Genomic DNA, 23,834 nt, shown 5'->3' with positions numbered 1-23,834 from the left:
CTTGACCTGATTTCCTGCTCTCCGTTTTAAGAAGAATCAGTGAAGAATTTTTGGGGTCACTTTTTGTGAATTCACGATACTTTCCTCCTTCGGATAAAGAAATCGGAACAAACGACACGATGTTGATAGAAGCAAGTGGGTCTCTATGCATTGCTGATCCAGCTAAGTATACATCGGACTACATCAAGGGATGGCTCATTGTAATTATGTTAAGATTTGCTGCAGCACCTATGTTGTAGCTACCCCTCATGGTGGCAATCAGGTGGCAAATAGGGGTATAAGTAGTCTTCTCTCAGCACTCTGATAGCTACTTAATAAATCAATCCTTCATACATTTCCAACAAATTACTACAATGACAGCGGCGTCATGCCAATTCCGTGCAGTATCTGTAACGGCCGACGCGATGACTATAACAGGGAAACTTGCAACAAACGACCGTAATACTGAGGTGCACGGTAACGGCGACGTAATTCCGTGCTCAGACTGCAGTGGATCGGGCGTCGATCTTGCAAGGTGGGTGATGTATCCGGGTGGCCAAGGAAGATCGTCTTACGGGGTTCATTTGCATGCATTCAGTGGCTGTAACCCTCCCAACAGCCTTTCCAGTTACTTAGTAGGACAACCAATCATCTCATACAACTCCACACAAGCAGCATTGAGCCCATTCAACCGGAGACGCTTGTCTTCGGAAGAAGAAATTATGAGCTCTTCAACTGCGTCCTTGATCTCCTGATTTTTCTTGCAAGTGTCGCTAGCCGGTTCTTCACTATCCAGTATCCCGTTTTTCGTAGGACATTGCAACTCATCGTCTACGGTCAGCGCTTGCGCTTGCGCCATATAGATGTCGCCTTGGGTCGGGTAGGTGTTCAGGTCGTTGATGTAGAACTGAAGTCTCAATATCGGCGAGCAGATTGCTGGGTTGGGTCCCAGGTGCTGGTTTGAAGTAAGGTGAGGGGCGGCGAATGTAAAGGTGGTAGTGAGGAGGATGGTAGTGGAGATCTTCATTACGGAGAATGGTGATTAAAATTGAAATTGGTCTGGGTTTTGGCTGTTCGAGGAGATAGTTGTCGATTGATGATGAAGGATAGGTTGAGGATTGTGTCTTTCGATGATGTGATCCGACAGTGAGAGATTTTCGCACCTCTCGATAATTTTTCTTTTGGGTCCAACGGTCTCGAATTGAGCAAGTATTTACTTTCTTGGGAGAACAGGGTCCGGACCAAATTCTTGGCGCACTTTGGCAGCGCAGCACAGATCTTTTGAGCCATAGATAAAGTTGGAGGCCTGTACAAATTGTCAAGAATGAGTAGTAGCTTCGGCCGGAAAGAGAGACTTCGCGTACAAAGATTTGATCTCAACCCCAAGCTCTAGGAGTACTAGTCTTCGATCATCATAGACCACGGATCAACGAGCTCAAAAATGACGTCTAAATAGTGAGCAGTGACCAGTGTAAGCGTGCAAACCTTGGGATCAGGATTCCTGGTTGCCGTAGAAGAACTCTTGGAGCAAGCGAAATCTGTCATCAAAATGGCGTGCAGAGCCCGGTGTCAGCTAGCAAACACTAAGATCAAGATTCCCATGGGTTTTATGTCGCCCCTGTGACAGTCAAGTCCGAGACCAGAAGAGCAGAGAGAACGTATAAACCTGTTAATGCGTCGCGCGAGTTTCTTCGAACGACGTGTAAATGGATTTTTCTTGACGTACCATACGTAGGTTGGAGCCCGTTGAACCATAGAAAAATTAGATGAAAGGCAATATGATCTTCGACTTTACATATACGATGAATTGTTTTCAACTGGATGTCGGTAAGTATTTGCGGTTGCTAGGCCAATATGAAAAAAGGCACTCACCAGAGGCGCCACTCAGATTGCGGAGGGTGCTGATCTCAGAACTCTTGATAGTCTCCGCAATTCGCTGCCTTCCTAGATCGACTTGTGCTTTGGTATGAATGTCATGTCCAGTAGGATTCTCAGGGATGAGGTGCTTCACGCGCTCGATGAACTTCTGGCGCAGATAGCATTGGCACCACCATGCTAAATACGTCACAACAGCCAAGAAAATGAGAGCTGTGTAACCAGCTTTCTGCCAATGCAGACTAGCATGTCTATCGGCTTCGGTGTCCGCTGCGAGTTGAACGGTGGAGGTAGGACCCCAAGACCAGTATCCACTCGAAGCGCATAGGCAATTTCGGTAGATGCCTGTAATTTGTATGAGGGTTCCAGCAAAGGTCGTAAACACTGCGGCTACCCAAGCGGGAAAGAGGAAGATGACCAAAACAGACACGCCGACCCATGTGCGCCTCAAGCGACCAAGCCAACGGTGGTTATCCCAATAATTCTGGTTGTGGGACGCTTTGAAATGGCTCCAAGCTGAGAGGACGGTGAAAGTCAATTGAGTGGAGGCGTAGACTTTGGGGTTGTTTCAGAGTTAGCATTGCTTTTCTGTAGCGAATTCCAGATGGTGAGACAGCCTCAAGGAATAAAGCAAAGACTTCCATTCCCACAACATGTCTCGCAAGTCGGAACGTTATGTAGAAAAGATAGGGTCGTCTTAGAGGTATACGTACCCAAAATCGTTAATGACCGGCAGCCCACGCCTTTCGTTGGCGTCAAATACTCAACCCAAAAGGCGAGTGCACATGGGAATAAGACAAGCCCAAAAGCCACACAAGCGAGGGAAATCCAGCCGGGGACGGTCATCTCGACTTTCTCGCGGAACCAAGGATTTTTCCAGGCAGAAGTTCGTCGAACCCAGCCAGCCTTGCTTTTTCCTCTCGTCCACATCCAGACAGGCTCATAACGAGCCTTATAGCTCAGCGGGAGCCTCGACCATGCCTCTAACCGAGCTTGGATCTTGTCTTCCATCTCAGATCGCTGGTTGGCGTAATTTAGCCGTTCCTGTAGTCCGACTTTCTCTCGTCTCCGCTTGACGATCGCTCCTGCTGTATTTGGATTGTTGCTAGCCAACAAGCATCCACTGATGGCTGAGACATGCACAATGTTCATCCACCAAATACCGAAAGCCAGTGCCCTTGATGTTTCCCTGTCTCCATTGGAACTGCGGATCGTGGCAAGCGTATATACAAAAGACCCGATATAGAGCAGAATGGGAGCTCCTACAGCGGCTCCGAACGGATATTGGCAATCTAGCATTGCCCCCAAACGCAATGCCACTTCTTCGGGGTGCTTATAGATATCCAAGACCGTCCCTAATTCTTTTTGAGGATCAGCTGGGACACCGTCTATCCCAAGGTTCCCGGCCAGAACGGCAGTCAAAAGCTGAACTCTTTGAGCCCTGTCCAGTCCCTCGGGCTGATCTTTGCCTTGAATTGTGTTGCTACTATTCAGATTCCGTATAATCCTATAGTCGAGCACAATTTCCACGAGTCCACTGAAGATGAACGGTGCCGGCGCTACCATGATTATGAAAACCCAGACTGCGGTGTCGAGAGTCACGATTATACCCGCAACGCACAAAGAGAAAAGAGCCTTGACGAGGCCACTCATATGGTTGACATTGAAGTCGAAGAACCATCTGGGCGGTTCAAGCACCAATCTTCGAGGGATGGTCATACTGAAAATGACCGCTGGTAGAATGTATTGAATCAGGGGTGCCGCCCAAGCATTTGTGTCGCCAGGAGCCGATACTCCATACCCAGAGCATTTTTGGCGACACCACGAGGTGGGAACCAGAAGAGGTGGAGCAGGTGGAAGGGCGGCTTCGTAGACCTGACCACATTTGTAGTCGTCCTGGGGTATACTCTTATTAAGATAAGCAAATGTCTGTAACGCTATGTTACAGCATTGTATCGAATACCCAGGCCCTGCAGTGGCTAGGCCAGCGACGAAAATGCTCCAGACAAAGGCGTACATTATCATTACAGGCATCTTTGTAGGAAACCGTCGATCCAGCTATTGTGAAGAAGAGTCAAGAACTTTGTCTTCTTGCCAAGAACTCAGCAAGTCAATGGTCAAAAAAAGCGAAATAATGATCATGTACGCCAGAGATACGTCCGTGCGGAGATGCCACAAGCAGATGTCCGATTTCAATCCGGTCCTACCATTCTGGATGAGATGCGACGGCCAACAAGAGCCAGTAATTGTGGTGCTATTTTAGGCAGTGACAACGATGGTGGGCAGAGAGAGCTTGCGGTCTCGCTTCTGCAAGGCTGTGTGCAGCTACATGAGCTGTGCAATCTTCTTACCCAGTCATGCGATGATCGATTTGTCAGCCTTTTCGATTCTCCAGTTGCTCTCAGCTCGGCATGTAATGCAAGGCACAATGCCCCGTCTGTCTGACCTTGACCATTGCGTGGGGAATAGACATTTCTTGGTCTGTCCAAGATTGACAAGGTGACGCGCGGCCGAGCAAAGCCTGGTGTTTTTGGTAGCATTAGGCCAGACGCCCGTTTTGTAGCCTTCTGCTGTCTTCACGGAAGGCGGTGCTCACACTCCTTCCGGGTCAAAAGAGTGGTATTTGATGTCGAGAAAGAGGAAATTTGGGAGGCATCATCACTCAGCCTTGTTTCGCGCTCCAGCCATCGTCCTTACCAGGCTGACCTTTATCTTCCCATGCTTTTCGTCACAAGGGCGCAGCTCGAGCTGCATCTTTACCATCGTCTGAAGCCTTACGGAGTAATCGCAGCCAGAAAGCGACCGAAGAACGGTCCTTTGTGGCTTCATCGATCTGTGATATGGACGTTCTAGGCCAAGCGACTCTCCATGAGAGAAGCGCTACATGGTCGATGACACATGGCTTGCAGTCCCGGACTCCTCGAACCAGAGGAAGGAAATAATTTTCCGATACATTTTCCCTTATCAGTCCCGCCTATTCGTTTTGTGGAGTCCCTAGCGTGTACCAAACGGTGACAAAAAAAGGGGGGGGGGGGTGTATGCGGAGCCGTGCCCAGTTTGAATGGGAATTCGCTCTTGGAAAAGGTTGCGAACTCGAACAGATTGAGGAAGTCGGCTACCATGCTGCATAAGGTAGCCTCATATGCAGGCCTGCAGCCTTGCAGAATAATGACAGCCTTATCTTCTGGCCACCATCTTGATCATCAACTACCTTTGGTGGTCGCCTATATTTTGGTATGGTGTGGTCGATCAGCTATGAAAGAGTTGCCTGAATGTGTGACGCTGTCGGTTTTGCTTATGTTATTACTACGAAAGACTTCCCGTTCAAAGTGTAGAGAAACCTAGAAAAAGTTTCATAGCATTCGTGGCTTAGCTATTTGATCGCTTACTCAGACCGAACCTCCCACCATTTTTGAACATTGATCTTAGAATACGGGTGTGTCTCACCCCTTGAGTCCGTGCTATATTCAATACCGCAAGAATTCGCTCTACCATCGGAGCTAGTGGCTTTGCTCTCAGTTGTTCTATCCGTCTCCAAGTCCGCAAGAGGGTAGGAGTCATCAAGCCTGGGAATTCCCGGGGATGGATCCATGCCGTTCGAGCGAAGCCGGATTGTACTGCTAGAGCGCACCTTTAGGGAGTCATGCTCGCTCTCACCGCCCAGCAAATTCTTGAAAGCCGGCGGGAACATGGGTAGGGAAGCCACTATTATGCCAAGTGTGGGCTCAAGTACTGTGGTTATTGAGATTTTTATGTAATCATAGGTGAGGTCGTTGGCATCGAATTGAGCTGCGAACGCGATTCGAAGGATGGTAATTACACAGACACTGCAGGTGACACAGGTTAGTTGATGTTGAGATTTGCTGCAGCACCTGTGTTAAAGCTACCCCGCATGGTGGCAAATAGGGGTATAAGTAGCCCACTCAGCACCCTCATAGCTACCTAATCAATCAATCCTTCATACCATTTTCCAACAGTTGATCATAAGGATAATACGAGTGCGAGCACATACATGGATCCTAGACTGAAGATTATCGTAAGATTGATTTTCCTCTGTCGAGTCATCTGGAGGCCCCATACGAATGCTTCCCTAGAATCGTCTTTCAGCAGCACAGCCTGATCACAAAAACTGGTTTGCTTGCCGCAACAGTCCGTCACGGGCTTCCTATCTTCCAAGAGCATTTAATTAAGCTTTCGACAAGGCCATTTTTTGGTCGACGCAATGCGTAAGCTCCTACTCATCTTCTTGTCAATACTCGTGCTGTCCAGAAGTGAGTTCTTTGATAGAGCGAGGACACCAATAAATCCTTTCACTTAGCCGAATATCGGTTAATCTATTGGTGTCCTCGCTCTATCAAAGAACTCACTTCTGGACAGCACGAGTATGTTGTCTCAATTCGGTTAATTCTGCTCAACTACGACCCTGTTACTCCCTTCAAAGTGTGCAGATTTCCGACATTGTTCCTTGCGACCCCTCCGCCAACTTCAGCGTATGTTGCAACCCGGCATCTAGATGCGAGACAAACCTTTACTGCTCAGGAGACAATGGTTTGAGTTGGATGGGAGACTGTTCAGACAAAAGCTGGCGAAGTCCTGATTGTCCTTTCTTTATATCTACTAGCTATTCCGTGATCTCTTTCTCTTGTTTCTTGTCGACAGCTAAGATCCGCATTATTCATGATGTGACATTGCAGGCCCTATCGTGGACAATGATTTCGAATATAGATTGAATGGCACCACTTGCGGCAATGGAACATTTGGCCTGTACCCAGATAATCAGACCTGCTGTTCTGATAGCAAAAGTGTCAAGGAGATCACTTTCCGTAATACGGCGCTCATGCCGACCGCGAAAATTGTTTCGAGTGCGAATTACAACGAGGCGGATTACTCGATACCAACCTCAATAGTGGGCTTTTTGACAAGCACACCTATTTTAGAGACAATTTCAATTTCTCTTTGTATACTCGTAAGCTCTACCTCTGTCGCAGTCCAAGCTGAGGCACCTGCTTTGAGGATATCCAAGACTCTTAGTCCCGCCATCGAATCTGGAATTGCAGTTGCTGAAGACCTAATTTCTTCAGTGACGGGTGTGTTACTTTATCGAATTGGACAGTGGCAAGATAAACGACTAACAGAGGCCGAGCAGAAGGCAGCGCTGCAGGCAGTAGTCAATAAGGCACCGAAAATGATGGGCGATGATTTCCATACGGAGGTGGATGCTACTGCTGGGTCAGAATGAACTGACTAGACAGGTTTAGCAATGTGATTCAAAAGAATAATTCAAAACGAAAAGGGTAATAATCCAATAGACTAACCATATAGAGTAGTTATTAGCCTCGTCGATCACCCACAAATTAAATCACTATTTTATATTATAAAACAGTGATTCAATTGCAAAGTTACCCTATACGGCGTTAGCGTAACTGCTTATTTAGACATACAAAATTAGTCAGCAGCGCCAGCAGCAGTAACACAATAGCTCTACTCTCCACGGTCTCACATCAATCCACTCAGTCAGCTACTCAGTTAATCACTCAGTCTAATATTCTGCAAGAGGAGGAATAATGTATTACGGAGAGAATTGCGAAGACAGTAGCAGCAGTAGTAATATAACAGACCTGCTCTCCACGATCTTATATTAGCCCGATACTTAGTAAGAGGAGAAACCACTGCAGTAGGCAAATGCGAAGAATATTGCGAAGATAGTTAGCAGCAGTAGTGACACAACAGGCCTACTCTCTACGATCTCACACCAATTTACTTAGTCAGCTACTCAGTCAATCACTCAGCCAATCACTCAATAAGAGGAGGAATAATGCATTACGAAGAGAATTGCGGAGATAGTCAGCAGCAGCAATAACACAACAGGTTTACTCTCCACAGTCTCACATTAATCCACTCAGTTATTCACTCAGTCAGCCACTTAGCCAGAGCACTCAGTTAAGTAAGAGAAGGGATCACCGCAGTAGGCAAATGCGGAGAACACTGCGGAGAGACCAAGCGACAATAAGGCCACCATCATCAAAAACACGGCTCAGCTCTCCAAGATCCCACGTCATATACTCTCCACGATCCCACGTCAAATTACCACTCAGCAGGCGGAGAACGACATTATAATTTAGCTTACTATATCCGCGTGCCTAGGCAATATTACATTATAGTATATCACTGCAATAAGCACATAAGAGAAGGATCTACTACGTCGATCACAGCTAATTAGACCTCTATAGGCAGAGGTCACCTATCGAACGATGCATATTTAGACGAATTGAAACCGTCCGATATCTTATTTCGATAGCTATTTCAGCAGGAGATTTCGTGAGATACACACCACTAATTAGCCCGGTGTGTCCATTTCTTTCCGGCATTCGAAAAACCATACATATATACTTCTTGCCATAAGGATATGGCATTTCTCTATTTTTTGTAGGTAATTGTTATAAGATACCTGCGGGCATATAGATTAATCAATATCTTTTATACCACACGCATATATAAATTAAACCATAATAATTTCTTAATATCGGTCTATTTATACTTCACTAAGGGGATATATTTATAACGTGGTATAGTGGCGATCACAGCCTAATAGCCTAGCAATATAATTATAAAGATCGTTATAACGAGGGTCCCATTATTGAAGGAGTTTATAAGATATATATATAGTAAAAGAAGAAGAATAAGTGAAATTCAAAGAGATTTGTGATTCTTCGGTAAAGGTTTTACCGAAGTCTATGATATTACTTAATCGGGTTAGCGGTAGAAGGGTAGGGCTGTTCCCGCTTTAAATCATTCTTTTGAAATTCGTTGCTAAACCTGTCTACTACCGCATACATTCACGACACTTCATGACCGTTGTTCCCGATACCTCTAACTAGGCTGACTTGTTTTCTCTTTTTTGTCCAGGAACACCTTTAATGAAAATACGTCGTGCAGTAACGTTTTGGATATTACGAACCAATTATCAAAACTACGGGATACTCAGATTCGGATCCGCCACGAAGCTCATACTTCTCCAGATCTGGACCTGAAATGGAGGTGGGAGCTTCTCAAGGAACGCAGACCTCGACTCTTAGGTTATCTTCCGCGTCCTGCACCAGGATTTGAATTCGCATCAAAGATACGGATATGCGGAGAATGGTAGTGCAGAGTCCGCGTTCAAGGCTAGCTACCTTATATGACTAGTGGGATCTCTTTATGCGCTTCTCGCGCTCCAATCAACGTCCACATCAACCTGCCGCGTAATCATCTCATCTGAATTCTCCATCGCAGCAAATGAGGCCAGAAAACGGTTCTGAAAGCTTCATCAGCTTGTGAAACTGAAGAGGGGGCCGAGTGTTTGTGAAGGATGGAGACAGATGTTCGGAGAAGGAAAGCCGAGACTGCAATGCTCTCTCGGTACCTCGTAACTCAGTCCTGACGGCTCCTTCCTCAGACCGGCTCCACCAAGGGGCGATCTCGTCTCGAGCTGCATGGCGCACGGATGTTGATGCGAGCCTCAAGGGTCAGATCGGAGAATGTTCCTCGAGCTCCTATTTATCGGATCGGAACTTTTGATCCCGTCAAAACTCAAAGCTCATGGAAGAAGAAGGTTTCCACCCTAACAAATTGACACCATCTGTTTGTGGGGACTGACCTCGCGCTCCAATCAAACCTCGCAGATCAGCGCCCTTAGATATGCAACAGTGTGGTACGATGATGCTCGCGTGGCTGGTTTGGGAACTCCCGCTCTGATTAAGGGGATCCGACCAATCGTAACCGAGGCTGTGCATCTTACTGTTTGTAAACACCCTGACCTGCGTTCCTGGAAACACCACTAGGATCATGGTGCAGATGTTCAACATCGCTTGGACCTTTCGCTGCTTTCGTGCTTGCACCCGGGCAGAAGCGAGGAGATTTATCCAAATTCCCGGACATGTTAGTAATGTTAAAGTCAAGGTCAGGCCTCTCATTCTAATGTTTGTCCCATGCGCTTGTTACGTGCCTAAAGTAATACACTGTACAAGTTGCTTACCACAGCCCATTTCACTGTCGAGCGTTGACCACCCAGTCTCCCAAAATATGGCTTCTATGCCCTCCCCAGCAGAAATCCTGTATCAGGAAAAGCACATCTCTGATAACAAAGTCCCGAATATCATTGCAACGAATGCCATTTGCTTTCCCATTGCTTGTACTGCTGTTCTCTTAAGATTCGTTTCTCGTCGGTCGAGCAAGATCAAATATGAAGCAGATGATTGGCTAATTGTTGCTGGGCTGGTAAGACTATACCCATTTCGTCGAGCTCTCAATCTCGCCTTAAGGGCTACCTGTATCAAAAGCCGTTCACTGATGGTAGCAATCTGCAGCTCTTTACGCTCGGCATTCTCATATGTGATTGCGTTGGTGGGCAATTCCCTGTACTACTTCTATAGACATGTGTTGAATCTCTGGATTAGGTTTACGTTTCGGGTCTGGGAAACATCTGATCCTTCTTAAAGATCCCGCAGGCTTCGCTCAGGTATGCCATCAGAATCTCGTACTGAGTATCAGAATCGGGCAAATGTCGGATGTTGATATCTCCAAAGGTGCTTATTTCCGCCGAAGTGATCTATAACTTTGCTATGTTCACCATCAAAGCTTCAATCTTGTACTTGTACAAAAGAGTTTTCTTCGTCAGCCGCAACTTCGTCATCATTCTATGGGTAGTCGGCATCTTCGTTGCTTGCTACAGTATCACGCAGGTCTTTGCAGCCATCTTCCAGTGTATGCCGATTGACTCCAACTGGAACCCTTTGGTCAAACACTATTGCATCAATACTGATATCGGAGCGACCATCATCGCGGCCTTCAACGTCCTGACTGACTTTGCAATCTTGATTTTGCCAATGCCCTTACTGTATGCGCTGCGAAAGCCCACGAAGCAGAAGATCCAAATCATGGGCATGTTCCTTCTTGGTGGTTTGTAAGTACAGATTTGATGCCTTTTACGAAAGCAGGCTAATGGCGCACAGCGTCTGTTTTGCCAGCATTTATAGGTGCATTGTCATCCATGAGCTTTCACATGCAGACCCCAGCTGTAAGCTCTGCATTCCTCGATCTCAATGTGTACTCTACTCTGACACATTCGTAAGGGTCCGACGTCCCTGTCAACATCTGGACAATGGTCGAACTATGCACTGCCATAGCCAGCGCCTGCTTGCCTACGATGCGTCCTCTATTTAGTCGTGCCACTGGCAAATTTGGCTCCGGGTCAGGAGAAAGCGGAATGAAGACCAGTCCGGGTTCTGATCCAAGCTTGAACCTACAGCAGACCCCCTCTGACCCAAGTCAGTCGAGGAAATTTGCGCACATTGGTGTACTTGGGGATCTTGAGCATGGTCAGACTCGGGAAGTCTCGCCCTCGGAGAAGATTTGATTGCTTTCATACGGCAGAGAAGCAAGAAGCTTTGGCGTTTATATGGTTTTGCGTGTTGCCTGATTTCTTTCCCCATACTCATAGGTTCCGGGCTGGTATCGCAGTGGCTCGATATCTTCCTCGTCGTTCTCATCCATGTCGCCCCTGTGATGTAACTGTAAACATTTGTATCAATGAAGCTTTTTTTAGGATACGTCAACTACAAATCCGGTCGTCGAACGCCGAGCTCAGACAACTCTAGAATGCCGATCTTGTAGAAGACAAAGTACAACAATCGCGCTGTTAATGAGTCTCATTTGGCGAGAAGTCTCATCGGGCAGCCCAATGATAACCAGAACGGGCTCTCGAAATCATATGCTCCATTTCAAGATTTAGCGTTATATGTTACAGATGCGTAGGTCCAAATGTTGTGCCACCACAGCATAATTTACCCAAAAGGTAGCCTTAGTGACTGTCACTTTAGTGCGAATTGGATCAGAAGTCTTCGTCTCGTGTTTTGAGCTCGAAGGTATGTAGCTGAGTGGATACAAGCAGATGCTCTTATGGAGTACTAGGCCCCCAACTTATTATAACTTCGATTGTTGCTAAAATGAACAGATAGCCACTAGCTAGGCTACAATTTGAGTTTAGCTCCCGTGTGGAGCCGAAGGCAGCTGCTGCTGCAGGGATCTGGTCCCGAGCCCATGCATCCTTCGATGCTTCACTTCCATCCCTTCCATCCTTCATGTCGATTCAGGCACACATATGGTTCTTCCTCGCGACATATGGCTCAACACTTAGATCAAGACCTGCCACAATCACCAACCGAACCAGATTATGTCCATTACACAGTCTTCGTTCGCCTTCCATTCCCGCGAGGCGACTTTGTTGATCCACCAAGCGTGAGCTTCCCAGTCTCGCGATATGGCACAAACAGGGTTAACGCATAGCAGGTGGACTGGAACGGGAAGAAAGATCGAGAGCTCTCTGATCTGCTATCAAAAGCTACAGCCAAGGGGCGAGACATAGACTGTGAGATTTGTGGATATGCAAATGCGTTTGGCGGGTGCTGACTGGTAATGAAGGGCACGCAACGTGTGTCAACCTAAGCCTCAAGACACCATCGAAAGGGCCAATACTGATTTGTTGTTTTAGCGCCGAGCGATTCAATGTATCCCTTACCTTCCTATCGCAACAGGCAGCACTGCTCTACGAAAGACAGCTGTCCCAGGTCAGAGCTGGTTTGCAAAAAGCGAATAGGCTCTCGTCGGGTGCGTCACCAACACCCGGCTCTGTATCGGGTAGCGGTACGGCAGGAGGATACGCCATGACCAGAGGAGGCAGTGGAGGTATGGACCGTTCGACTTGCAGCTTCACTCTTGCTGATCCCGCACAGGATCGCGAGTACCGTCTTCACTATCACATAGAGCGAAAGAGCGTACAACCTCTCATGGTGAAGCAAGTACAGAATTTCCACGAGCAGCACGACGTATGTTTCCTTGTTCTCCCCATCACTACCGTTGCTCATTGAGTTCCTAGGTCCAATGTCTCGAACAGCCTCAACCCATACTGTCACTCAAATCCCTGCTTCGCCACGAACGCCTACTGAAAGACATTCTTCTTTTGCCCAGCGAGCCCGGAGTCGCGAAAATCCTGGCAGATCTATTGAAGCATCTCCAAAACAACAGCAGCGTCCGATTGGCAGAGAAGCTAGCCCTTCGGCCATAGCCAGCGACTCGTCTTCCTCTTCTTCATCCGATGATGCTCCCCACCCGTTGTCTCGCAGCCGAGCCTTTGCCCGTCGACCACGGTACTCCTCCTCCAAAGCTCCCCTCAACCCTCTGTCCGTTGCAGATGAGGAAGACGAGGACTCTCCACCCTTTCTTCCCTTCTCAGACGCTCGTCCCATTACACCACCACTGCCTACAGACCCCAGCTCCACCCTTAAAATATCTCCAAAGCGACCAACCTCACGCCGGTCGCCGCCCGCAACCCTTACAAAACCCAAAGCCTCAAACCTACCACAGACTGCCCACTCATCCTCATCATCTGTGCAATCACAGTCCCAATCGCAGAACCGACCGCCACAGCATAACCCTCTCTCAACGCTCTCGCCTAGGCAGAGACGTATGGCGAAGGAAGGGAGTGAAGGGACGCCAAGTATGGGAAGCAGTTTTAGCGAATTAGATGAGGCGAGCGTGACACAGAGTGCGTTGGAGGAACATTTGGCGAATGAGATGACGCATGGAAGTGTGGCGAGTAGGATGAGTACGATTAGTCAGGCTCTGAGATCGAGGTATCTATAAATTTATTGGGGCGTCAGTGAGTAATGCCAGTCACGATATTGTCTTGAACATCTTCAACATATTAAGGAATCACCATTTATTCACTAGTCGTATGACATTTCCCTTGCACTGATGAACAGCTAAGCTCTGTTGCCTGTCTAACACGCAATTGACTGGGTATGCCACCGATATGCAGATCCATTTGTCAAACTCTGCTGCCCATCTAGATGCTACGGATTGGGTATCTCACGCTCGCCGCGATCGTTCGCTGAGCTCTGCTACCCATCTACACGCCTTGGATTGGGTATGCCATCGACGCCCAACGACGTAATGCGAAGTTCACGTTGTATCATATCATATGGATGCAACTCTCTCGAACGCGATCTAGTCGTCAGTAAGATCGACATGCTCGATCTTGACGGTAGTCCGACGTCTTTGACGGGACCCTTTGTTGCCTTCTTCCTCGCGTTCCCTTTTGACTCCCGTGGCAGCACTCGACGATTCGGACTTGACGTTGAGGCCACGTTCTAAGAGAGCAAGCCGAGCCTGTACAAGGGTAGCCGTATCAGTTCCCGTTCGATTCGAAGCTCAGACATTGTACTCACGCGGAGGTCTCGCACTTCTTGGAGTACATGTTCGGGAGCGGTGGCATCATCATCGGGGGATTGGGATTCCGGGGAAGGGCTTCGTGGAATGCATCCAATCATCTGCAAGGCACCTTTGAAGATCAGGATTGGGCATCTTACAACCCAAGAGATGATACCTACGTCTTGATCTGTAGTATATGTTGAATACCACAGGCTTTCCCGCTTCCCCACTGATGCTTTTAGAAATGTGAGAATGAACGGAAGCCGAAGTAGGACGGGCATTTGCCAATCTAAATTAGGTCTTCTCAGTGTCAACACCGTAGAGGTTTCCCTGGCCCGCCTTACCTGACGGTAGTCTCAATGGACCGTCCTTTCAATGCTTTCTCTGGAACCTCGTTTATCGTTTCAATAGGTATCGTACTCGGGACGTACGCCACTTGGCGCTTTTCCATCTTGACGCGTTGGATAGTAATTTGTATTTTGCCGAGGTCCTCAGCTTGTTTGACGGAAAACCCAGGATCTGGGGTCTCTTCTAGGGGTCGCGTCAGACTAACTGTGATATTTAATCGAGACTGAAAGACATAGTATACTTAAAACGAGATTGCCAAAGGAATAGTCACTCCGCATCCATTGTCCAATCTCTTTGCAGAAGTGCTTGGGACCCGTGAAAGTATGACTGCAGCGATACACCCGTGAGAAACTCTCCTGAAGAAGTTTCTTGGTATATTTAACTGCCCGCCCGCCGCCGCCAATGTTACCATCAGGTACGACCGAGATTTTGACAGCATCCTCAGCCTTCATTCTGTAGGAGTTGAATTGGGGTGTCAGGTTCACTTTCACCTGAAAAGTGGACCCAGCTACCGCTTCAACGTAGTGGTGGCGCGCACGACTCTCTGGAATTTCAGGTGCGTCAGGATCATCGTAAAAGTCCAGGACCTGTCCGTTCGAAATGATCTGAGCAGTGATGCCTTGAAAGTGATCCATGGTTCATCCCTTGATAGCGAATGAGAGTTGATTTTTAGCTGTGAGAGTGATTGACTTGGACACCTGAAGTAGCGGGTAACTCCTAGCGTGAAGTTGGTTACGGGTAAAGATTGCAGTCACTATTCTGGAGTCACTTTGCGTTGGCAAGTAGCACTTGGATTGCAACTGGGCGTCGTAATGTCAGTTTGGCAGGGTCTGTAGACCTCGAACATATGTAGATCATTCAGGCTGATGTATGTGTACAAGGTGGAGACTATATGAGATAAGAGGTTCTTACTTACATGTAACCATTCTCGATAGGGTAAGCGCGTTTAGTTTCTTGGCATCGCGAAGTCATGTGATGAAGGAAAAAGAATCGTGTCCACAACTACTTATCCGCCATTAACCTTGTCTGTGACGGCATTGGAGAGCCCCTTTGCTCCACTCACCGTCCGTTTTAGATGCTATGACTAAGACACGAGTCTTTTCGAGCTGGCTCGAAAAGGTTATCTCTCTGGCTACGTGAATGCCTACTCCATCAGGCGATACTCTTCTCTACAACATCCTACAACCGGAGGTCCAGGAACAGGAACTTACTACTTTACCATTTCACCAGTCGCACAATAACATAGAACTAGAGCTGCTCAGACCATCTTTCCGAGAGCCAGATCTCACTGAACCAAGCCGCCAGATCTCCCAGGTCAATAGTGAAGAGCAGGGAACAGACACACGCACAGGATCGAGCTCCCGAAGACTTCCGCAACCTATCTCAACAGCCAATCTTGACGGCGAAGAAGCTCGAGCATTGACTTCCCCATCGAACTTCGACTTAGACTCAGACGACTCTCAAATGGGACGCAAATCTCAGAAGCCTTCTCTCCAAGAGCCAGACCAGCCCTCGTCGACGTCGTCGGGTGGCCAGAACGGCCACACCAACGGGAATATGGATTCTCACCTCGAGATGCGGCGGAAGCACCCGTCCCTCGAGTCCCCAACCGCAGCCTCGCAAACCGCCCATCTTATGAGCAGGGAGAGCTTCACCCTCGACAACGAGCCACCACAGACACCCATAACGCCGAATCCGAATTCAAGTTTCTTTGACCTGCCGCGACAAGATAGACGGAATTTCCTACTCTTAGTGCTTCTATACTTTCTACAAGGGATACCCATGGGATTGGCTTCTGGATCTGTGCCTTTTCTTCTAAAACAACATCTCTCGTACGGACAAATAGGGGTCTTCACATTGGCGTCGTACCCATATTCGTTGAAGCTACTATGGAGTCCAATTGTGGATGCAGTATGGAGTCCGAGGCTGGGAAGGAGAAAAAGTTGGATCATGCCTATTCAGGTGTGCTCAGGTATAGGGATGATATATCTTGGGGGGAGGGTCAAAGAAATGATGGTTGCTGCCGGTGCAAGCGATGGCTCAGGCGTGTGGTCATTTACATGGTGGTGGTTCTTCCTGGTCTTCCTGTGCGCGACACAAGATATTGCCGTCGATGGGTGGGCTCTCACACTGCTATCCCCCCAAAACCTCTCCTACGCTTCCACCGCGCAAACTGTCGGTCTTACTGCTGGCCACTTCCTCTCCTACACCGTCTTCCTTGCCTTCAACTCCCCTCACTTCGCCAATCGCTGGTTCCGCTCTACGCCCAGCACTGAAGGCGTCATGACCTTAGGCGGCTACCTCACCTTCTGGGGCTGGGGCTACCTGCTCGTAACCCTCGGTCTCGCCATCCTGAAAAAAGAAGACAAAACCAAAGAAAGGGACGGCATCCTCGAAGTCTATAAAAGCATGCTCGGCGTCCTTAAACTCAGGAATATACAAAGCATCATCATAATCCATCTCATCGCCAAAATTGGCTTCCAAGCCAACGATGCCGTCACAAACCTCAAGCTCATCGACAAGGGGTTCAGTCAAGAAGACATGGCTCTCACAGTCCTTATTGACTTCCCTTTCGAAATCAGTCTAGGCTACTACGCTGGCCGCTGGTCCACCTCCAATCCCCCAATCCACGTCTGGTGCTGGGCCTTCATTGGCCGCCTTGCCGCAGCTTGCCTAGCCCAACTGGTCGTCATGATTTTCCCCGCCGACGGCGTACAGCCTTGGTATTTGCTCACGGTAATCGCCTCACACATCTTCTCCACTTTCACGAGCACAGTCATGTTCGTCGCCATCTCAGCTTTCCATGCAAAGATCGCCGATCCAGCCATTGGCGGCACCTATATGACCCTGCTCGCAACGTACGTTCCCACCCTCTCCTTATGCCATCTTTTCAGAACCACCTTCTAACATTCATGTCAGTGTCTCGAACCTGGGCGGTACATTCCCCCGCTTCTTCATCCTCAAATTCGTCGACTATTTCACCGTCGCAACTTGCCACCCACCCACCTCTCCTCCCCTAGAAAAAGATCTCAAGGGCGGCCTCATTACATCCTCCTTCAACTGCGTCGCCGAAGTAGAGAAGCACCGCTGTCTCGACGGTGGCGGCACATGCGATATCTTGCGAGATGGATACTACATCACCAATGTTGTTTGCGTGATCGTTGGTGCGATTACATTTGCGTTATATATCAGGCCTGCCGCGTTGAAATTGCAGGCGCTGCCTCTGAGAGCTTGGAGGCTTGGGAGTGGGGATAGAAACTAAATCATGTTGGGGTGTACATAGACGGGATGTTTGAATTGGTCCGAAAGGATGGTAATTTTGCCACAGCAACAATCTTGAGCCGAATCAATGGCCAGCCTATTCGAGCACATGAGTAGATACGCAGTAGTGTAAATAGAGGCCTGCATCAAGGGGGCATGAAGAGCGACGATGCAATCAGCGTCTCAAGCGACCCGTTACAAGGCTCTGTGAGCTAAAAATAGGGATCGGCGTATTCCAAGCGGTTGATTGGTTGATTACGGCAGGTTTCCCAGCATCACTTACTTTGATCTCTTCTCCTGCAACCTTGGGAGCCCAGGTACCTCAGCACGCTGATTCGTTCATGCACTGCTGCAGGACGTCATACGCTGTAGATCATTTGTGGAGAACCCTGCTCCGAATGATGGAGATGCATGCAGGGCATTCTCGTTCCTGAGGCACTCAAGCCTGATGTGAAGCGCACGATACAGCATGCGATGCCGTCCCCAAAATCAGCGCAAAAGGAGGCCGGCACGGAGCGTTGAATCATAACGGTCACACTCTAACGTACGTAATTGAAACCTTTAGACAGACATGCTGTTGACTTGAAGGAGCAATTCCAAGTCTCGCTACGAAGCTATTTCAGTCGCGCGGCAGCAGATGCCGTTAGATGCGACATGCCTGTGCATTCGAGAGGAGCGCGAACACGCATCTATAGGCTAAACGATGATTCAGGTAAACGCCTATTGGACGTTGAAATCTGCACCCCCTCGTATTTGCCACGGCGGGCTTTTCTCGAGTGCATGCAGCCGCGCCAAAAAACAGGGAAGCGGTGAGCACAAAATAGCCACTGAATCAATGTGTGGGAGCATGTGTTGCCCATGGCAATCTCTATCCAGTCGAGCCAGTAATGAAGATGCACTTAATGATACCTTAGGAGGTTGAGCTATCCTTTTTACTTATGTAGGTATGATCCGTTCCTTTTCCTCACTTTTGGCATCTTTGGTCACCATCCGCTCTTTGCAAGAAATTGAGACCTAGGCGGTACTATATCATTTGAGAAGCCGACACTCGTTTGATTGAGATTCTACCTGCTGCATCGAAAGGGGATCTTGATTTGCTCTTTGGAAGGGAACGAGGTAGTATCTAATTCACATCCGTTCCAAATCCGGATCTTACCCGGCCACGAGGGACTATAAAGTAATAATTACCTCGAGGACGAGCGACCAGATCTGATACCACATTGCCGATACTTGGCCAAAATTCGGAGTAAAGTAGACCGAGGTGTTTCGTTCGGACCTTATAATTCATGTTCACTTCCAATTGACAATCATTCTACATCTTCACCTTCACCTTGATAATCTGCCATCAAACCGCACATCCAAAAGAACAAAAGGTCATTCACTATGAAGACGTCACTTGCCCTCTCGATCGGCCTCTGCCTCCGGCAAGTCATGGCCAATATCCCCGTCAATTACAAAGTTGACTTATCCTGTGACGCTTCTCTTCCTGGCTCGGTTGCATGTTTGAGCGGCATGTCCTGCGCCGATGATATGACGTGAGCTATCTACCAACAGTCGCATGGCATGCCAGCCGTGGTACTGACTTGTTGCAGCTGCGTCAAAGCGCCTCTCCATTCGTCTCCAGAGTTCTTCAGACACGATGCTCATAAGCTGATGCAGCACTACAAACCTCGTTCCCTTCAAGACCTTGTTCCTCGAGCTTATTCTACTGACGGCAGCTGTGGACCATCGCACGGTGGCCTCCTTTGCGATCCTGACGCCGCCAACTATCACGGAACTTGCTGCTCCCAGTACGGATGGTGTGGTAACACCACTGTTTATTGTGGGGATGGCTGCCAAAGTGGATGTGATGGCGCTGCCGGTGGTACTGGGGGCGACACTGGAACGTCCACTACGGCTGCAGCGGCGTCAGGTACCCAAGAGCCTGTGCTGGGCTCGCCTTCGAGTGCGCCTGCAAATGGCGGTGATACTACTGATGGTACTTGTGGCGCTGGGAATGGGAACACCGTTTGTGGTGACTGGCCAAACGGTCCTTGTTGTTCTCTTTACGGGGTAACTGCTCAAGTCTGCCGTTCTCATTGCTCTATCGCTAACATTTTCTAGTTCTGTGGGAACACAACTGCTCATTGCGGCAGTGGATGTCAAAGCGGGCCGTGCTCAGGTCCTGCCGAAGTCCCTGCACCAGGCCCATCTCCTGCTCCCGCGTCTCCGAATGCAGGTTTCTTCAATATTGTTGGTGAATCCGGCGTGCCAGCTATGCATGCAGGTCTGATGCCGAACGGGCGAGTGATTTTCCTTGACAAGGTGGAAAATTACACTCAGCTTAAGCTTCCTGACGGCCAATATGCCTACTCCGCAGAATATGACCCTGAAACGAATAAAGCTGTAGGGCTTCAGTACTACGTGGGTACAATCACCCTTGATCAACATCATGGTGGCTAACCGCACATTCAGACCAATGCTTTCTGCTCCGGCGGCGCTTTCCTAGCTGATGGACGTTGGGTGTCCCTCGGTGGCAATGCACCTCTCAGTTTCATTGATCCCACCGTTGGAGATGGGTTCACAGCCATTCGATATCTCACGCGCTCTGCGACTGATGCAAGTTTGAATGGAGCAAATTGGGCCGAGCCTGGCAACAAGTTGTCGAGTGCGAGATGGTATGCCACAGCACAGACCATGCCCGATAGCAGTATATTCGTGGCTTCTGGAAGCCTCAATGGACTTGACCCTACAGTTCCTGCCAACAATAACCCGACTTACGAGATTTTGAATGCCGACGGCTTTTCGAGCGGTGAAAGCATTCCGTTGGCTATCTTAGAGAAGAATCAGCCTTACTACATGTATCCGTTTGTCCACCTCTTGAACAATGGCAACTTGTTCATCTTCGTCTCTAAGTCTGCTGAGATCTTTAACGTGGCCGGTAACCAGACTGTCACTATCCTCCCAGATCTGGAAGGAGAATTCCGCACGTATCCAAACACAGGTGGCAGTGTGCTTCTCCCATTATCAAGCTCGAATGGATGGGCACCCGAGATCGTGGTCTGCGGTGGAGGAGCTTATCAAGATATTACAAGTCCAACAGACCCCAGCTGCGGTGTCATTCAGCCCCTGTCAACCAATCCTACGTGGGAGATGGAGTCAATGCCCGAAGGCCGAGGTATGGTAGAAGGCACTCTGCTTCCCGACGGAACTGTCGTCTGGGTCAATGGTTGCGGTCAAGGAGCCCAAGGATTCGGTCTGGCCACTGACCCAACCCTCGAAGCTCTAATCTATGATCCTTCCAAGCCCGTGGGTTCACGCTTTTCGACCGGTGCCAAGTCCACAATTGCACGTCTGTATCACTCTGTGGCTCTTCTCCTGCTCGACGGTACTCTCATGGTTGCCGGCTCGAACCCAGTCCAACAGCCGGTTCTAACCCCAGTCCCCAACCAAACCCCGTCGGAAGACTACGTGACAGAGTTCCGTGTGGAGATCTACACGCCTCCCTACTTGCAAAACAATCCCACCCGCCCAACAGATATCATCCTGTCCTCCACCACCCTTACAGCAGACGGCAGTGAATTCGCAGTCTCATTTACAGCGCCTGGCGGGAACACGGCTTGTGCGGTCGTGCTGTATCATGGGGGTTATGTGACGCATAGCTTGCACATGAATCACCGCATGCTGTTCCTTGACACCACTGGTTACGTGGCTGGTGCGACGGGCCAAAAACTGACCGCTACGATGCCACCAAATCGAAATCTTGCACAGCCAGGGCCGTATGTGATCTATGTGACTTGTGGGGGCGTGCCGGGTTATGGACAATTTGTCATGGTTTCCTGAGGAACGAAATCATGATGCAGGGAGAGAAGTTGGAGATGCGAATCTTGTTCAAATATTTGCTTCTTATCGCCACAGGGCTGCATATGGCGGACGGGGTGGAGGCTAGCTCCGACGTTGCATTTATATCTCTGCTAGATCTTTGCTTGTGGGGCTTGCATATTGCTGATATCAAGGATGGTGGCATCTCGATTGGGTCAATACCTGGGTAACAGTAGGCCTACGGTAGGGTTCGATCTAGCATCATGGGCTTCGCGTTCTGCATCGTGGCTTGGCCATAGCAGATTGGTAGTTAGTAAGGAAATATGGTCGTCGAAAATTAATTATAACCACACAGATTTACGTGATAAATGTGCAAACAGCCAATCTTCTGGAGTTTTTTGGAACCATGAGAATGTGAACGTTGGCCTCGACGCCACCAAGATGTTTGCTTCACTCTTCCCACGGGAGGGAGCACGTCACGTATCTCCTCGGCCGTGCAGCTTTGCTCCACCCTACATCCTTAACCTTTCTTCACAGTTTAAACTGCCATCAATTGCAAACGGTTGAACGGCATGACGTCCTCGGCGCTACCGTCAATGTTTTCGCTCGAGGGACAGACCGCCCTGGTCACGGGCGGCACCCGAGGGATCGGACAAGCCATGGCGCTAGCTCTGGCTGAAGCGGGCGCAGATATTCTCCTGGTCCAAGTGCATAGTCACCGTAAGCCGAGTCCGCATCGAACTTCCTTCTTAACTTTTTACAGCGCAATACCACCCACACGGAGACCAAGACTGCTATTGAGAAGCTGGATCGGAAAGCCGGCATCTACGAGGCTGATCTTTCTTCAGAAGAAAGCGTCGCGGCCCTTGTTCCTGCTATTTTACATGACGGCCATAGGATTGACATCCTGTTGAACTGTGCTGGCGTCCAGAGAAGACATCCGAGTCATGAATTTCCCAGCCGGGAGTGGAACGAGGTGGGTAAGTACGCTTTGACCTCATTTCCCTAAAGGCTGAACCACATCTACAGATCCTTCAAGTCAATCTGACTACAGTATTTACCCTCTGCCGCGATGTCGGTGCCCACATGCTTGGGCAGGAACCCAATGTTGCAGGCCGTCGAGGAAGCATAATCAACGTCGCCTCCCTCCTATCTTTTCAGTGGGTCTTTCTCCAGCCTATTATCTCCTGAATCGAACACAGATGAGAGCCCCGGGATTTCGTTTCGAACCTTGGGGTTCCCAACAATCCGTCTGACTTCTACGCCCTTGAACGAAGTCCAAGAGGAAATGCTGACTACAAGGAAATATGGCAGAGGAGGGATGACAGTCCCAGCCTACGCAGCCTCCAAAGGAGGTGTATCACAGCTCACCAAAGCTCTATCAAACGAATGGGCAGAGAAAGGCATTTCAGTCAATGCAATTGCCCCTGGGTACGTGGCTACGGAGATGAATACGGCGTTGATGGAGGACGAAAAGCGGGCGAAGAGCATCCTGGGTAGGATCCCGGCCGGAAGATGGGGGACACCTAAGGATTTTAAGGGACCTGTCCTGTTCCTGGCAAGTGCAGCTTCTCAATACGTGTCGGGCGAGTGCTTAGTGGTGGATGGAGGGTGGATGGGACGGTGAGATGAAGGAAGATGGTGGATGGGCTGCGGCTGAAGGCGTCAGAAAGTTTGGGGGTCCAGACCCAGGCATGGCCATCAACGCCATCGGCGCCCACTTGTTGGGTCCAGGGTCTGACAGACGTCAACTTGTAGTTCATGCATTTCTGGGATTTTCTCTTTTCTTTTACAGCGGGGGGGAAGCGGATGAGCCGTCGCAAAGTTGTATAATCCCATCATGATGGGTCAGTCATATTGGCACGAGTATTGCCGAATCTTACTTAGCACTCCTTAGGGCCGCCGTGCCGCCGATCTTCAAAGTCAGAGCTCCCCGGACAAGCGCCCCACTTTAGGGTCCGGATGGTCAGTCAGCTCTTCTTGCCCACCATCAACTCCCCCCAATCAGTCTACGAAGCCCCATCCACTACAGCCCACTTTGGACGCGGCATGAACACTTGGGCGTCCTTGGCTAACGGCTACACCCCCACGGTTCGATGCGTTGCCAGCAATTGCCGGGAGAGCATCAGCGAATGACTGCCCTTTCAGGTGTCTCCGTTGTCGCTGGGCTTCGATCCTGATTTTTGGAAACCAGTCACAACACTAACCTCTCTATCGGGGCCAGACTGGGCTTCTGGGTTCGGGTATTTAACATGCACAGGCAGCGCAACATGAACAGGCGATTCATCACGCGCCCTTCTTCTCCTGCGCAATCGGAAGGGGCA

General features: G+C 49.2%; 8 protein-coding genes across 8 annotated transcripts; 5 read left to right on the top strand and 3 right to left on the bottom strand.

The window, feature by feature from the left end:
• Positions 1-607: 607 nt before the first annotated feature.
• HO133_000798 (uncharacterized protein) lies at positions 608-1,006 on the bottom strand (the record flags this gene model as incomplete). Its single annotated transcript, XM_037291734.1, has 1 exon — positions 608-1,006. One exon carries the CDS (start codon positions 1,004-1,006, stop codon positions 608-610), a length of 399 nt encoding a protein of 132 aa, XP_037152096.1.
• Positions 1,007-1,586: 580 nt separating this feature from the next.
• On the bottom strand, positions 1,587-3,888 carry HO133_000797 (uncharacterized protein; the record flags this gene model as incomplete). Its single annotated transcript, XM_037291733.1, has 3 exons — positions 1,587-1,645; positions 1,852-2,409; positions 2,568-3,888. The coding sequence occupies 3 exons, from the start codon at positions 3,886-3,888 to the stop codon at positions 1,587-1,589; spliced, it is 1,938 nt and encodes a 645-aa protein (XP_037152095.1).
• A 6,027-nt stretch (positions 3,889-9,915) lies between these two features.
• Positions 9,916-11,248, top strand: HO133_000796 (uncharacterized protein; the record flags this gene model as incomplete). Its single annotated transcript, XM_037291732.1, has 6 exons — positions 9,916-10,110; positions 10,200-10,236; positions 10,290-10,351; positions 10,419-10,795; positions 10,845-10,909; positions 10,965-11,248. The coding sequence occupies 6 exons, from the start codon at positions 9,916-9,918 to the stop codon at positions 11,246-11,248; spliced, it is 1,020 nt and encodes a 339-aa protein (XP_037152094.1).
• Positions 11,249-11,790: 542 nt separating this feature from the next.
• HO133_000795 (uncharacterized protein) lies at positions 11,791-13,533 on the top strand (the record flags this gene model as incomplete). Its single annotated transcript, XM_037291731.1, has 3 exons — positions 11,791-11,795; positions 12,383-12,716; positions 12,760-13,533. The coding sequence occupies 3 exons, from the start codon at positions 11,791-11,793 to the stop codon at positions 13,531-13,533; spliced, it is 1,113 nt and encodes a 370-aa protein (XP_037152093.1).
• Positions 13,534-13,896: 363 nt separating this feature from the next.
• On the bottom strand, positions 13,897-15,083 carry HO133_000794 (uncharacterized protein; the record flags this gene model as incomplete). The annotated part of the gene is made up of 5 exons (XM_037291730.1): positions 13,897-14,058; positions 14,118-14,230; positions 14,280-14,389; positions 14,445-14,631; positions 14,690-15,083. 5 exons carry the CDS (start codon positions 15,081-15,083, stop codon positions 13,897-13,899), a joined length of 966 nt encoding a protein of 321 aa, XP_037152092.1.
• Positions 15,084-15,588: 505 nt separating this feature from the next.
• On the top strand, positions 15,589-17,710 carry HO133_000793 (uncharacterized protein; the record flags this gene model as incomplete). Its single annotated transcript, XM_037291729.1, has 2 exons — positions 15,589-17,306; positions 17,368-17,710. The coding sequence occupies 2 exons, from the start codon at positions 15,589-15,591 to the stop codon at positions 17,708-17,710; spliced, it is 2,061 nt and encodes a 686-aa protein (XP_037152091.1).
• Positions 17,711-19,092: 1,382 nt separating this feature from the next.
• HO133_000792 (uncharacterized protein) lies at positions 19,093-21,531 on the top strand (the record flags this gene model as incomplete). The annotated part of the gene is made up of 5 exons (XM_037291728.1): positions 19,093-19,244; positions 19,302-19,325; positions 19,369-19,738; positions 19,813-20,112; positions 20,164-21,531. 5 exons carry the CDS (start codon positions 19,093-19,095, stop codon positions 21,529-21,531), a joined length of 2,214 nt encoding a protein of 737 aa, XP_037152090.1.
• Positions 21,532-22,082: 551 nt separating this feature from the next.
• HO133_000791 (uncharacterized protein) lies at positions 22,083-23,137 on the top strand (the record flags this gene model as incomplete). Its single annotated transcript, XM_037291727.1, is given in 4 exon segments — positions 22,083-22,217; positions 22,274-22,486; positions 22,540-22,670; positions 22,687-23,137. The coding sequence occupies 4 exon segments, from the start codon at positions 22,083-22,085 to the stop codon at positions 23,135-23,137; spliced, it is 930 nt and encodes a 309-aa protein (XP_037152089.1).
• Between the last annotated feature and the right edge of the window lie 697 nt (positions 23,138-23,834).

This window comes from Letharia lupina (assembly GCF_014066315.1).
Source record: "Letharia lupina isolate WasteWater1 chromosome Unknown contig_11, whole genome shotgun sequence".
Taxonomy (NCBI): Eukaryota; Fungi; Ascomycota; class Lecanoromycetes; order Lecanorales; family Parmeliaceae; genus Letharia; species Letharia lupina.
Note: the sequence above shows the minus strand (reverse complement) of the source record. Positions and strands in the feature narration are given on the sequence as shown.